The sequence below is a fragment of the Eublepharis macularius genome, chromosome 17 (genome assembly GCF_028583425.1).
Source record: "Eublepharis macularius isolate TG4126 chromosome 17, MPM_Emac_v1.0, whole genome shotgun sequence".
Taxonomy (NCBI): Eukaryota; Metazoa; Chordata; class Lepidosauria; order Squamata; family Eublepharidae; genus Eublepharis; species Eublepharis macularius.
Window position 1 is genome coordinate 13,232,909 of NC_072806.1, and position 13,762 is coordinate 13,246,670.

The 13,762-nt window shown below is 47.5% G+C and overlaps 1 protein-coding gene across 1 annotated transcript in view; it reads left to right on the forward strand.

The window, feature by feature from the left end:
- The first annotated feature begins 2,731 nt into the window (after nt 1-2,731).
- The window catches only part of KAZN (kazrin, periplakin interacting protein), a 247,524-nt gene continuing 236,493 nt past the window's right edge, over nt 2,732-13,762 (forward strand). The window contains exon 1 of the mRNA XM_055001008.1: nt 2,732-2,941. Within this exon, the coding sequence (XP_054856983.1) occupies nt 2,749-2,941 (193 nt within the window). The 5' untranslated portion in view covers nt 2,732-2,748. The remainder of the gene's footprint in view (nt 2,942-13,762) is intronic.

The following is a 13,762-nucleotide window of genomic DNA, read 5'->3' on the forward strand; positions in this document are numbered from 1 at the left end:
TGCCAAGACCCGGAACCTGGACGAGGGCCTACCGCCAACCACAGATGCTCAGACCATTTAATTGGGAGATGGCTCAAGTGCCCCTGAGATGCCTCTGGGAGGCGCCCCCTTTCATGCTGGGGGAGGACCAGAGGAGCAGCAAAGGGGACTTGGCTTTCTTCTTTGCTCACCGCTTGAGGGTGGCACTAACCTGTCCAGAAGGGTGGCATATAAGCACACTGTTGTTGATATTAGCTGCATATGGCTACTAGAACATTTTCTCTGCACTGCTAAATCTTGGAAATGGAAGCTGGAAATGGAAGCACAGAAAAGACCCTGTCTTTAACCACCATCTGCCTCTCCTCTGAAGGTGGAGGCACAGAGAGAAGGGTTTGAGAGCCTGATCTTAACTAGAGGGCTGGATAGTATGGGAGCAGACCGTCCTTCAGCAATACAGTCCTTCAGCATGCATCTGACGAAGAGAGCTGTGGTTCTCAAAAGCTTATGCTATGATAAAGTTGGTTAGTCTTAAAGGTGCTACTGGACTCTTTACTATTTTGCAACTACAGACTAACATGGCTAACTCCTCTGGATCTTCAGCAATGCAGTGGCTCACAATCCAATATGGGGCTCCGTTTTCTCACCAGAAAGTCCCAATCCATGGGCTGAAGAGCACTGTACTGTGGGATGTGGAATCTGCCAATTGTTAGTCTGTAGTAGAGCAGCAAAATTCTGCTGGACCTCAATCTTGCACTCTGAGGGGTATGGAAACTCTTGATGATCCCCAAGGCACTACTGGACTCAAACCTTGGTCATCCACCACAGACCAGCAAGACCACCCATCTAAAACTAATTTAGAAATAAGCCATGTTTGTATTGCACGAGGGGGGCGGCTTACTTCCCAAGTAAGCATATTTGCCTGCTGCCTGGAATCGCCTCTCCCCCCGCAAGTGGCTGCCTAATGCCTAATGGGCCTTCAAGCCTCTCCCTGTTTCCAGGGGGCATTCTTGTCATTCATTTTAGTGCCCCCCCAGCTTGCTATCCCAAGCAGAGTCATGCTGTTTTAAGCCCATTGATTTCAATGGGCTCCAAACAGCATAACTGCGCTCAGGATGGCATGGTGCCTTCTCCTTGGGAACATGCGTTGCATGAGTGATGGTAGGGCTTAATTTCCTTTATGAACAACTTCTTTGGACGTGAAGTCTTGGGGGGCTTACTTCCCAAGTAAGCATATCTGCCCACTGCCCGAGATCAGGGGCCCCCAGATGGCTGCCTGCATAATAGCTAAAGAGCCTTCAAGCCTCTCCCCTTGTTTCCAATGGCCATTCTTGTCATTCCTTTTAGCAACCCGCCCCCCCACCCAGCTTGCTATCCCTGGCAGAGTCACATCGGTCGAAGCCCATTGACTTCAATGGGCTCCGAACAGTTAACTCTGCTCAAGATAGATCAAGCTGAAAGAGGTTTGCCAGGTCCGGGTTTGGAAAATCCTGGAGATTTGTAGGTTGGAGCCTGGAGAGGGTGGAGATTGGGGAGAGGAGGGACCTCAGTGGGGTATGATGCCATAGAGCTCACCTTTCAGAGCCGCCATTTTCTCCAAGGGAACTGGCCCCTGTTGCCTGGAGATCAGTTGTAATTCCGGGAGATCTCCAGCTCCCATCTTCAGGCCGGCAACCCTAGGCAGAAAAGAGCAAGAGTCCAGTAGCATCTGTAAGACTAACAAAATCTGTGATGAGGTATGATCTTCCCTGAGTCACATTCTAGCTGCATCCGAAGAAGTGAGCTGTGACTCACCAATTTTGTTAGTCTGATGGGCGCTACTGGCCCCTTGCTCTGCTCAGGACGGCACTGCGCCTTCTTGGGAACACGCATTGCATGGCTGATGGTGGGGCTTAATTTCCTTAATGAACAGTAAGTTCTTTGGACCTGAGGTCTTTACATATATATAAACCCATATATATATATGGGTTGCCATATATACATATATACATATATGTGTGTATGTATATGTATATACTTATATCACCATACTATTTCTCCAAATCTCATACTATTATCTTAACCCATCTTTAACTGTGATTTCTAGCCATTCATACCATATTGCCTTTCTATTACATTTCAGCGTCTATATTTTTCTTGGATCCATTTGCAGAAGGGAGCCCACGGAACAGCAAACTCTTCTTCCATTTCTCCTTTCATTAGTGAAGTTAACTTGTCCATTTCTGCAGTTTCCACTATTTCCGCTGTTAATTCCTCTTGCCGAGGTGTTATTGGAGGTGGCCCTGAGGTCTTGAACCAAACAGTCCAACGTTTTGGGGGGCGGGGGTGGGGCTTACTCGCCGAGGAAGCCCGCTGCCCGGGATCGGGGTCGCCTGCAGCTCCAGCAGCCGCCCGCAAGAGCGCGGCCGAGCGCCGGCAGGCTCGACTGCCGCCGCGGCCGGGGGGAGGGCCGGGCTGGGTAGGCTGAGGCGGGCCGGCTGCGCTTCTCTGCAGCACCCCCGTTCGGCAGATGGTAGGCTCCGTGCACGGCGGCCCTCCCCTGCCCTCCCCTCCCTCGGCCGCCTGCCCTTTGCCAAGCGGCTCCGGCCGGCCGCGCCGCGTCCCCGGGAGGGCCAGGTGGGGCGGGGATCCAACCGGTCGAGCCCGGCGCCCCCTCGCCCGCCTCCCCCCCCCGGCGCCCCCGGCGAGGATGCCGCCGCCTCCGCCTCCTCCTCCGCCGCCGCCGCTGAGCCGCCTCCTGCCTTGTCCCCTCCCCAGGCCAAAATCCTGAGCATGATGGAGGGCAACCAGCAGCTGGCCCTGCGCATCGACGGAGCCCTCCAGGCGGCAGGCCAGGAGGTGAGCACGCTGCGCGCCGAGCTGACAGCCACCAGCCGCAGACTGGCCGAGCTGGGCGCCTGCTCCGGCAGCCCCACCGCCGCCGAGACGGCCGCCGCCATGGAGAACCACCAGCACAGCCTGCAAGGTAAGCCGGCGGCCTGCGGCGGGCACGGAGGGCCGCGCTTGGGGTGGCTGCAGGGCCGGGGGAAGCGCAAGCCCGCCTCGCCTCGCCGTCTCCATTGTGCGCGGCTAGGCGCAAAAGCGCACGAGCGCTCGCCTCGCCGGGTGCCTCCGGGGCTGAGGCTGCTCTCCTCGGACGTAGAGGTGGGGGGGAGGCTTACTTACACCCGAGGAGACGTGGGCTAAAGGGGATCGGGGCGCTGCGGCGGCACGCTTGGGCTGGGGAGGGCGCTTTCGCTCTCGCGCCACGAATGCGCCGTATTGGCCGCGCGCCGGTGCCCGAAGCGAGTCTTTTCGTTCCAGCCTTCTCCTGGCACGGTTGGCAACCGGCCCTCGCTCCGTCTTTGCGAACCAGAGACGTGCCCTGCACTTGTTCTGAACTTCAGACACGCCACACACGTCTTCTTTTTTTAAAAAAACCCTGCGTCCTGCGCAGGTTTACTCAGAAGTAAGCCCCAGGATGTTCAGTGGGACGAATGTGCCTTGCACTACAGCCGACCTATGCAAACTTTTCACTGCCGGGAGGGGGGGCTTTCATTCCGGCTCCTCCTCCAAGCTCCCCCAATACCTGGCAATATTTCCATTGGCCCTCCCTGTCTTGCCAGATTTCCTCCTTTGAATCATTTAAAGAATCCCTAAGGGGGATAATGTGCATTTTCTGAAAGAAAAAAAGCTGTTGGGTTGCAAGACCATGTCCCAATGTTAGCATCACCAGCGTCCCTTTTCAAAGGAGACCGATTCACTGGTTCTAGTCTGCATGTGGAATGGTTTCTCCTTCTCTTTGCTTTTGGAAGTTTTTGTTTGTTTGCCTTTTATTTATTCAGTCCCCCCCTCCCCCTGCATTTGCCATGGCTTTCATCCAGCCAGCCCAACAAGCTTTTAAGAAAAGCCCATTTCTTCAGTGTGCAGACCAAAACGTGGCGTAGGGTTGTTTGCAAAGTGGAAGAGCCCCCCCCCTCCCCGCCCAATCTTGTTCGAAGCTGATGGAATAAAAGACTTGCTTAGGTCCTTGCATGGACATGTGCAGAAATGGAACTGTGCTGTCTGATGCCGAACCCTGCCTGATGGGTTTGTATTTTGACGGGGAGCCGCTGGAGAGGTGGTCCTTGGCTTTTGTCCGGCCCCAGCTGCTGTGCCCGAGGAGAGCATGTCCGATGATGTCAGCGCTAGCAAAGGTGCGACTCGCTGTGGATGCTGTGAAAACGGCACGGCATGTTCTCCTGAATGGGGAATGTTGGGACAAAGGAGGCTTAGAAAGTGCTCTGTGTGTGCACCTCTGGTGATCCACAAAGTGACAGTTCGGGTTGTGTCTGCTTGTGGGCTTTTAGGGTTGCGGATGCGAGTCCCAGAGAGGAGTGTTGTTGAAATGCAATGTGGGGGGGGGAGCGGTGATGTCATGACAGCATCTCTGGTGCGCAAGGCTCCAGGCTAAGAGAAGAAGCTTCCATCCTTTAAAAAAAAAAAAAAAACGTTGGCAGAGAGTGATCTGTTTTGAGAAGGGAAAAAATATGCTGGTATTGAAATGGTAGAAATCTAAGACACCCACCACATGGGAATTGTTGAATCTGCTAATTGGTTTGTGTCTTCTCCATGTGCTGCATGCCAAATGTGTCTCTTTCTTATCAGTAAAGATTTTTTTAAAAAAATCTGTTCTGGAAAAGTGTTATAATCTGTGAATCATGTGCCATGCAGTGTACGATGCTTGGGGAAATGGCATGGCTTGTTCCACCGGCTGGATCACTGGGATGAGAGCAATTTGAAAAGCAATTTTTGATTTGTTATAGTGTGTGTGTGTGTGTGTTTAAGAAATGTGGAAGAGGTGAGCTATGCGGAAAACAGTTGTGTAATGAGGAAATGGCTGGGGAATGTATGTCCGAGAAACTGAGCCTCTGAACCTAAACAGGTGGTCTAGATTCTGTAAAAAAAATTGCAGCATTGAGATAAACTTCAATACTGTTTTGTAAATTTGCACAGCCAGAGCTGGGAGATACTGTTTGGTACATGCAAAGAGAAAGAGTAATTTATCGTCTTAATTTTTTTTTTTTACATTAAGGTTAGCCAATTAGGGCTGAATTGTTCCTGCACATATCTTTAATGTGGCAGGAGCATTTGGTTAATTCTGCAGAAGGGGGAAAATGGTTCACTGTAACAGCAGTGGAAGCCTTGGCTTGCAGTCAGTGCAATCCTGTGCAGAGTTATGCCAGTCGAAGCTCATTTGTTTTAGTGGGTTTAGATTGGCGTAACTCAGCACAGGATCGCGCCGTGTCTCTTTCGCTTCTCGCTTTAGCTTTGTCGAGTGTATTTGAACTCTCTTTGAAACCAACAACGCTTTCTCATGCCTTGCTTTGAAAGCTACAAGACAATTAGAATTCAAAATGAGTTTGCACCTCCTTGGATGTCAGCAGGTTGGCTTCACTTGCTCAGTCAACTTGGCTGGCAATGGGGGGACAGCAGCAGGGGGATAATGAATCGAAGTTGTCCTGCTTGGCATTTCTGTAGTGCTTTCAGCATTCAAAATGCTTCACATGCACACATGATGTTGGCTGGTGTATGGATGGAGAGGGACAGGTACCTAAGGCTGTTGTGAGTTTGCAGCAGAGGCGAGATTTGAATCAGGGACCTCTCGGATCATAGCTTTGTCTCTTTGCTGTATCATCTCACAGTCGCAAATACGGGTTGCGGAATCCATTTACAGAAACATTCAAAATGCTGCTTGAAGCTAAAATTCAGTGTTAATTTTCAGCATTAAAAAAGAAAACCACTATAATGGCAGATGTTGAACTTTGCGTGGCTGGAATAGATGCACCATTAAAAATCTGGCGATTCTCTCTGTGTTCTGCATTCACATGGGGCAAAAAAAAGAGTTCAAGAGAGGATCGTATCAGAGTTTTGTATTGCTGTGTGCACAGAGTTCTTCTGGATTGAAGTTTGTTCCGCACCTTCGGCCGTGTGGACCTGAAAAGTGATACACGCATCACTGGGTTTCTTTTGATCTCTCCGAGCCCTCGACGGATTGCTGCTGGGCACGTGGACCGCCTGTACAAAAACACATTGCGTAGGATGCGCTCGAGGCTGACCTGAAAGTTCTTTCTGTGATTCTTGAGCTGCCGTGAGCCATTTGCTCATGCTGCGAGCCACCATTTAATGCTGTGGTCTTTGAGAAATGCGCCCGCATGCATGTACAACCCCCTTTTTACAATGCAGTCCTCTGCAGACATACCCACTTCTAAATCCATTGATTTCAGAAAGGGATAACTGGGGAGGCATCATGCATGAAAACTCTTGTGTGTTGACACACCAAAGATGTATCTGCACAGGAACTCCCTGTGGGCCAGATTTGGCCCTTTACCTGTAAATTAGATGGATTGGGAGAGAGAAGACTATGGAAAAGCAAAGAAGAACCCCACACCGGTATTGCTTTTCAAGGAATATGAATGCCCATACTGGGCCATTCACAGTGAGGGAAGACTGTTCTGTGCTTGTAGGGGTTGGATGGACTGAAAGACGCGTCTTAAGCAGCCCTTGAGTGTTGAAGGCTGGGTCTCTTGGTGTGGCGTCATAATTCCTCCCATTTCATTCGGAATGGTATTCCCCAGAAAATAACCAAAAGGGGTTATTTGGGTAACACACACACGAGCAACGAAAGTGCTCCAAACCGTATTCTGCTACCATACCCTGTTGTATCTGTTTGTCCTAACTGTTGGTCATTATTGTACTTTGCTCAGCGAATGTCCTGGCTATTGATTATATTGTTTTTTCACTTGCACTGTGTAGTCCACCTTGGATCCCAGTGAGAAAGGCAGACTATAAGTAGATAATAATAATCAGGAAATCAACGTTTGTTGGGTGTGGAAGTGCAAGTGTTTGTAAGCGAAACATTGTCTCATTGAGTGTTACACCATTTGAGCTAGTACGCTCGTGTGTTTCTCTGAAGAAAGAATGGGTGATTCCATTTTGGTGACCACGCACCTTGGCTGCCTTTAATTTTATGAATGATGAAGCTAGATCATATGTACAGACACAGGGCTCATTTCAAGAGGGAACGTGCAGGAATGCAGTTCCGGCAGTTCCCCAAAGAGGTCACATGACAGGTGGCCCCGCCCACCTGACTCGGCCATTTGGGGGCCGTTTCAGCCTGGATTGGGGCCGAAACGGCCCGGATCAGGCCTCTGACAGGTGGTGGATCACTCTCCCACTCAGCAGCGGCCTGATCCTCACCATTTGGGGCCTCTTTTTGGCCATTTTCAGCCCCTTTTTGCCATTTTGGGCCCAATTTCGGCCCTGAATGGCCATGATGGGGTCCAAAACAGCCAAGATAGGTGATGTCAGTGGGTGTGGCATATGCAAATTAGTTATGCTAATTACACACTTCAGGTGCTGTCAAGGGGCGTGACATATGCTAATGAGTTATGCTAATGAGTTCTTCCAGCTCTTTTTCTATGAAATGACCCCTGTGTACAGATATACTGTAAAGTGCTGTTGGTGCTTGTGGCATTTGTATGTGTTGGTCATCGTGAAAGTGATTCCATATATGTGTTTACCCAAGGCCAGCCCTACTATGGGGGCCCTGCCTCCTGGTGAAAGATTGAACGGGGTATCATTAAAGGACAGCAAAGTGCCAATCAATGAGTTTATTTTATGGAATGTGGATTTTCTATCCCTGGCACCAAAATTACTTGTACTATCTTTGTGAATGCTTTTATTGTTTGTTTTCTGGTCCCTTCTAATTAAAGGTCAACTATAAAATCCATGTAGTACTTTTTATTGGGACCAATCAAATTGACACAAAACATTGTGCAAGCTTGTGAGCTCACCAGAACTTCTCATCAGGTTGGGTATTACAAAATATAAAAGAGAGAGAAAGGTTCCTAATTCAACTAAGTAGAGGCTGATACAACCTTGTAATTCCTTTTTTGGTGAGTGTATGTGTATCTGTGTGTTTCCAATGTTTTATTAATGCATCGGTAATGTAGGCGGGAATGAACCGTATCTCATCCCTTGCACGGGTCTCTGTACAAACTTTTTTTTTACTTTCCAAAAAGTGGACAGTTCCTTTGGACTGGAGGTCAAGGCTAGAGATGGGCACGAACCGGGAAAATGGTAGTTCGTTGCTGTTTTGTGGTTCATAGCATTTCATGAATTGCCCGGTTCAGTGAACTGGTTCGTTTGGTTTGTGAATACATTCACATCTGGAACAGCAGAGGGTCTGCAGATAGCCCATCCCCTAGGGAACTGATTGATCAGCACCAGGCTGTCTATAGTGATGAACCGAAAAACGAACTTGCCTAAAAGTCGTCACGGTTCGTCGCAGTTTGTCAGAAATGCCCTCTGACGAACTGCTGGTTCACGAACCAAAAAAACCTGGCCCAGTTCGCGATGAACTTTGGTTCATATTTTGGTTTCTCATCAGGGCCCCTCTTTCACAGAAAAGATGACTAGATTTTTTTTTCACATGCTGTCAAGAAAAAGGAGTGGGTCTATGTTCAATTCACAAACAATTATAGTTGTCTACAGTAATAAAGAACCTTTTGTGTATAACCTTTTTTTTCAGGGGAGGTCATCTTATATCCAGGTTCGCCTTCCTTATGGGTGAATATGGTAATTGGGAAATATATAATCCAAGGAGAATTTTGGACAAGACACAATGAAGCCTCCGTAGTATTACCTTTGATGATCTCAAATCTCAAATTCCCTGTTCTAGGAGGAGAGGTCTCTTCTTCTCCGTTTTCTCCTCTTCCTCACGATGTAGAGTCCTTTGGAGAAGAAACATATGGGTCCAGGAGAAACTCCAGTGTGATATGCCTTCTCTTCACCATTGGGTTTAGGACGTGTGTTCTCTGTTGGGCGCAACCACTTTCTAGGAAGTTTGTTTTTGGATGGCCTACAGTGCCATGAATCTCTCTTAGCATTAACTTTGTATGATTTTTCTGTTTCATGCCAAACTCCTCAGCATCTGCGTATCTCCTTAGTGGCCGCCGGCTTTGTTCCAACTTCTTCCTCCCTATCAGCTGTGCTTGCATCGCTAATGCCATTGGCGCAAATTGATTTAGAGATTAGTTTAGGGGATTCGTTCCATCAAACTTGTAATATTTAGCCATTTCCAGTGCGCTGGGAATTCTAGCCATTTAAACAAACTAATCCAACATCAAATGTGTTTAGCGCACTGCCAGGATTTGCCCGGCAAATATTAGGCCTCAGCATTGTAAACAGGTGGGCACATGTGCAACTGGGGCTATAGCAGTAGTGTAGAATAAACAGTTTGCAGCCAGCAGAGCCCAGATCTCAAACTAAGGGCAGAATCTGGTATATTCGCAGGTGGAGATACCACCTGTGGGATTATTTACTGTTTGTAGGACAGTCATTCCTATGCTGTTTATGGCAATAAATAAGCATAGACGTATATAAGGATGTCTGATTCCAGGGTAATTTTTCCTACCTTATACCTGTGGATGCCATAGAAACCTTTTTTTGGTGAGGTTTACAATGTGATGTAGTTTTACTGTATTAGAGCAGAGGTGGCCCCAATCTTGTTGAACCAGAGGGCACCTCTGACATTTTGCATCTCCGTTCTGATCTTCAGTTTTGGGGAGTATAAGCCCTATTGCCTGGAATTATAGTGGATATCCAGATGACAGAGGCTGATTCTGCAGCACACGTTGGATAATGCACTTTCAATGCACTTTAGCAATCATTTTGAAGTGGATTTTTTGTTTCACACATGAAAAATTCAGTTCCAAATGATCTCTAAAGAGGATTGGAAGTGCATTATCCAATGTGTGCGGAATCAGCCAGCTATCAGCTAGAGCAAATGGCTGCTTTGGAGGGTGGACTCTATGGCATTATACCCTGCTCTGTCCAGACTGCATCTCCTTATTCACCAGGAATTTCCTTTTCTGGAGATAGCAACCCTAAGTGAAGGTGTTTGTAGCCAGATTTACATTATGTATAGTGCAATCCTAAACAGAGTTACTCCAGTCTAAGAACATTGATTTTAGTGGATTTAGGCTGGAGTAACACTGTTTGGGATTGCACTGATCAAGTATAAGGGGGCAGAATGACAGGCTTGGGGTATTTTTAAACAGGCACATCAGAAAATGTCACCTTGGCATTTAGATGAGGATCGTGGCTTTGTGCTTATCAGAATTCCCAGGGGTATCAGTGAAAGATCCTGGTCTGAATTCTTTCTTACCCCTCTTTCTTTAATAAAAAAAAGCAGTTGCATGTTAGAAAGATCAATGGTGTGAAATCTGACATGTTGCAGAGGTCATCCATTTGAGGCCCACAGACTGGAAATGTTGCTATTTGGTCAGATGGTCAAACCCTGTTATATACAGTCCCTTTAAAAAATGGCACGTGAGTGCTTCTCATAAGTGTGTGTACATATACACACTGAAATCTGATATGACAACAAATACTTTACTTGTTTGGAAGGAGATTCAGTTTTGTGTCAGCCGGCCAACAGTTTTCTACGTTTTTCTCTACAGATCAGGTTTGCTTCTTGCAGGGTGGTAATTGGATGAAGAACTGAAAAGATCCGATTCAGTTGGATGTATTGCAGTTCAGCGTAATTTTAAAACAACAGATTTACTCTTGGAGCAAGAAAAAAGAAAGAGCGCCTTGACCTTATTTCAACGATTAGCATAATTTATTTCATACAGTGCTGTAAGCAACACAATTTTGGTGTTTACTTCAGGGTGTGTGGTGGGGAGCAGGTACAGTAAAAGAAAAAAATATAATTTGTTTGGTCCCAGACTGATGATAGAGTGTTTCTCGTGAGTGGCAACAAGCATAAGGGGCAGCGTAGGACAAAAATTGCTAGCACTTAACCAGTGTTGGCATGCTAGTCAGTTCTTGGGTTGGATATTAGTGATTGGTTGCCTATTATTGGGCCGCAAAGGAATATTCTCTGACGCTAAGAATGTCACTGTGTAGGTGACAGCTTCATGTTTTTAATTTCTAGTGCCGTTTCTTGGTGAAGGCTGCCCTCTCCCCATTCTAATTGACATACTTGCAGAAGTCATAGAGTTGGAAGGGTCCTCCAGGGTCATCTAGTCCAACCCCCTGCACAATGGAGGAAATTCACATCTACCTCCCCCCGACACACCCAGTGACCTCTGCTCAATGCCCAGAAGATGGCAAAACACAGTCAGGATCCCTAGCCAAACTGGCCTGGGGAAAATTGCTTCCTGACCTCAAAGTGGTGGTTGGCATTATCCTGGATACGTAAGAAGGGGCCACGAGAACTAAGCCCTGATGTAACCCTTCCTGCCCTCCCTCTCATGATCTGCCAAGGTTCATAGAATAAGCACTGCTGTCAGATGGCCATCTAGCCTCTGCTTTAAAACCTTCAAAGAAGGAGAGCCCATCTCCTCCCGAGGAAGCCTGTTCCACTGAGGGATTGCTCTGTCAGGAAGTTCTTCCTACTGTTTAGCCAGTTTGGTGTAATGGTTAAGAGCATGGGACTCTAATCTGGAGAGCTGGTTCAGATTCCCCACTTCTCCACTTGAAGCCAGCTGGGTGACCTTGGTCTAGTCACGGCTCTGGAGCTCTCTCAGCTCCACCCACCTCACAGGGTGTTTTGTTGTGGAGATAATGGTAACATACTTTGTAAACCGCTCTGAGTGGGCATTAAGTTGTCCTGAAGGGCGGTATATAAATTGAATGTTATTATTATTATGTTATTATTAATTTCAACCTGTTGGTTCTGGTCCGACCTTCTGGGGCAGCAGGAAACAACTCTGCACCATCCTCTTGAAGATGGTAATCATATCACATCTCAGTCGTCTCCTCTCCAGGCTAAACATTCCAAGCTCCTTCAACCTTTCCTCATAGGACTTGGGCTGCTTCCACACATGTTGGATAATCCACTTTCAATATGCTTTAGTGAACATTTATAACTGATTTTCCATGTGGGGAACAAAAAATCCACTTCTAAAGGATAACTAAAGTGCATTGAAAGTGCATTATTCAACGTGTGTGGAAACGGCCTTGGTCTCCAGACCCCTCACCATCTTCATTGACCTCCTTTGGACATATTCCAGCTTGTCTATATCCCTGTGGTGCCTAGTAATGCCTCCAAACGTCTTCTGGTAGCTTTCTATAAACCAGTATGGTGTAGTGGGTAGAGAGTTAGACAAAGATCTGGGAGGCCCAGGTTCAAATCCCTACTCTGCCACAGACATTTGCTAGGTGCCCATGGACTATCACATACTGTCAGCCCAGCCTACCTCACAGGGTTGTTGTGAGGATAAAATGGAGGAGAGGAGACTAGGGTAGACTGGTTTGGGGTCCCCATTGGGAAGAAAAGTAAGGTGTAAGTGAAACAAAGGAACACAAGAAACCAGCCTGGTCGAATCAGACAAGTGGGCCACCAAGTCTACCACCCAGTTTCAGGAAGTAGCCAGCCAGCTGCCCTGATAGACTTCCCAACCTCCTGATGGGTTCTGGAGATCTTCCAGAGTTATAACTTATCTCTAGTCAATGGAGATTAGTTCCCATGGAGAAAATGGCTGCTTTGGAGGGTGGACTTTATACCCTGCTGAGGTCCTTCCCCTCCCCAGGCTCCACCCCCAAATCTCTAGCCGTTTCCAAACCTGGAGTTGGCAACCTTGTGCCCTGAAGGACACGCATATTCCTGTGCAGCTGCTCTGGTCTTATCAGTACGTCCATCATCTAAGGTATGTTCTATTATGCTCTGTGCCTGTCCTTTTTCAGGGGCTGCCCCATGCCTCCTGGAAGAGGTTGAGGGAGGGACTCCTGGGGGAAGGGCTCCTAGCTTGTTGGCAAGACTGTAAGACAGAGGTATTCCAAAAATTTGGGGGGGGCAGCCTTATCAAGAGTGGAGTATCATGCTTGCAGAGGGCACAAAGTGCTTTAGATTTTATTGTCTTCTTATACTTACTTTTTAATGTTTATTTTTTTATCAGATGTGTTGTATATTGTTGTTCTCTTTGTTGGATCCTGGAATGCCTGGGAGAAAGACAAATATATAAATATTTTGTATAAAAACGGAATAACAAACAGCATGGGAGCCAAGGCCTTCCGTTGCTATTGCCTTCTAGCATTGTTCAGAGATTTGCAGCCTCTATATATAGGGGTTTCCTTTAGTCACCGTGGCCATCAGCCCTTGAAGGGCTTGTCCACCATGAATCTGTCTAACTCTCTGTAAAGCCATCTGTGCTTGTGGCCATCGCTATGTCCACTGGCAGTGAATTCCACAATTTAATTACTTGTTGTGTAAAGAAGTATTTCCTTTTGTCAGTCCTGGATCTATTATCCGTCCACTTTAGCGGGTGCCCTCAAGTGCTAGTATTATGGTACTCTAACTGCAGTTGTCTCCGAACAGGAAGAATTGGCTTGCTGCCGGTTTGGCCCAACTGCCGTTAAAAATAGGCCTCTTCTGTTTTTATTAGTTGTGTTTTCCTTTGTTTTTATTTCATGTTTTCTTAAACTGTAGCTGTAGGCTGGCCCTGCTCTTCCACAATCGGGAAGATTGTCACAGGCCGGGACTGTTTAATGTGTCATTCGCACTTAGAGGAAACCTTACCTAACATTGTCAAAAATTCCATTAATCTCATGATAAGAATTGTAATTAGCATATGAAATCTGCTGCTGATTAATCCCCCCTCCATAGCTTTCATGCTTTAAAATAGGGGTCCCCAACTCTTTTGAGCCTGAGGGCACCTTTGGAATACTGACACAAGGTGGTGGGCACAACTACAAAATGGCTGCCGCTGGAGGTGGAGCCATCACAAAATGGCTGCCTCAGGGGACAGAGTAGGGTTGC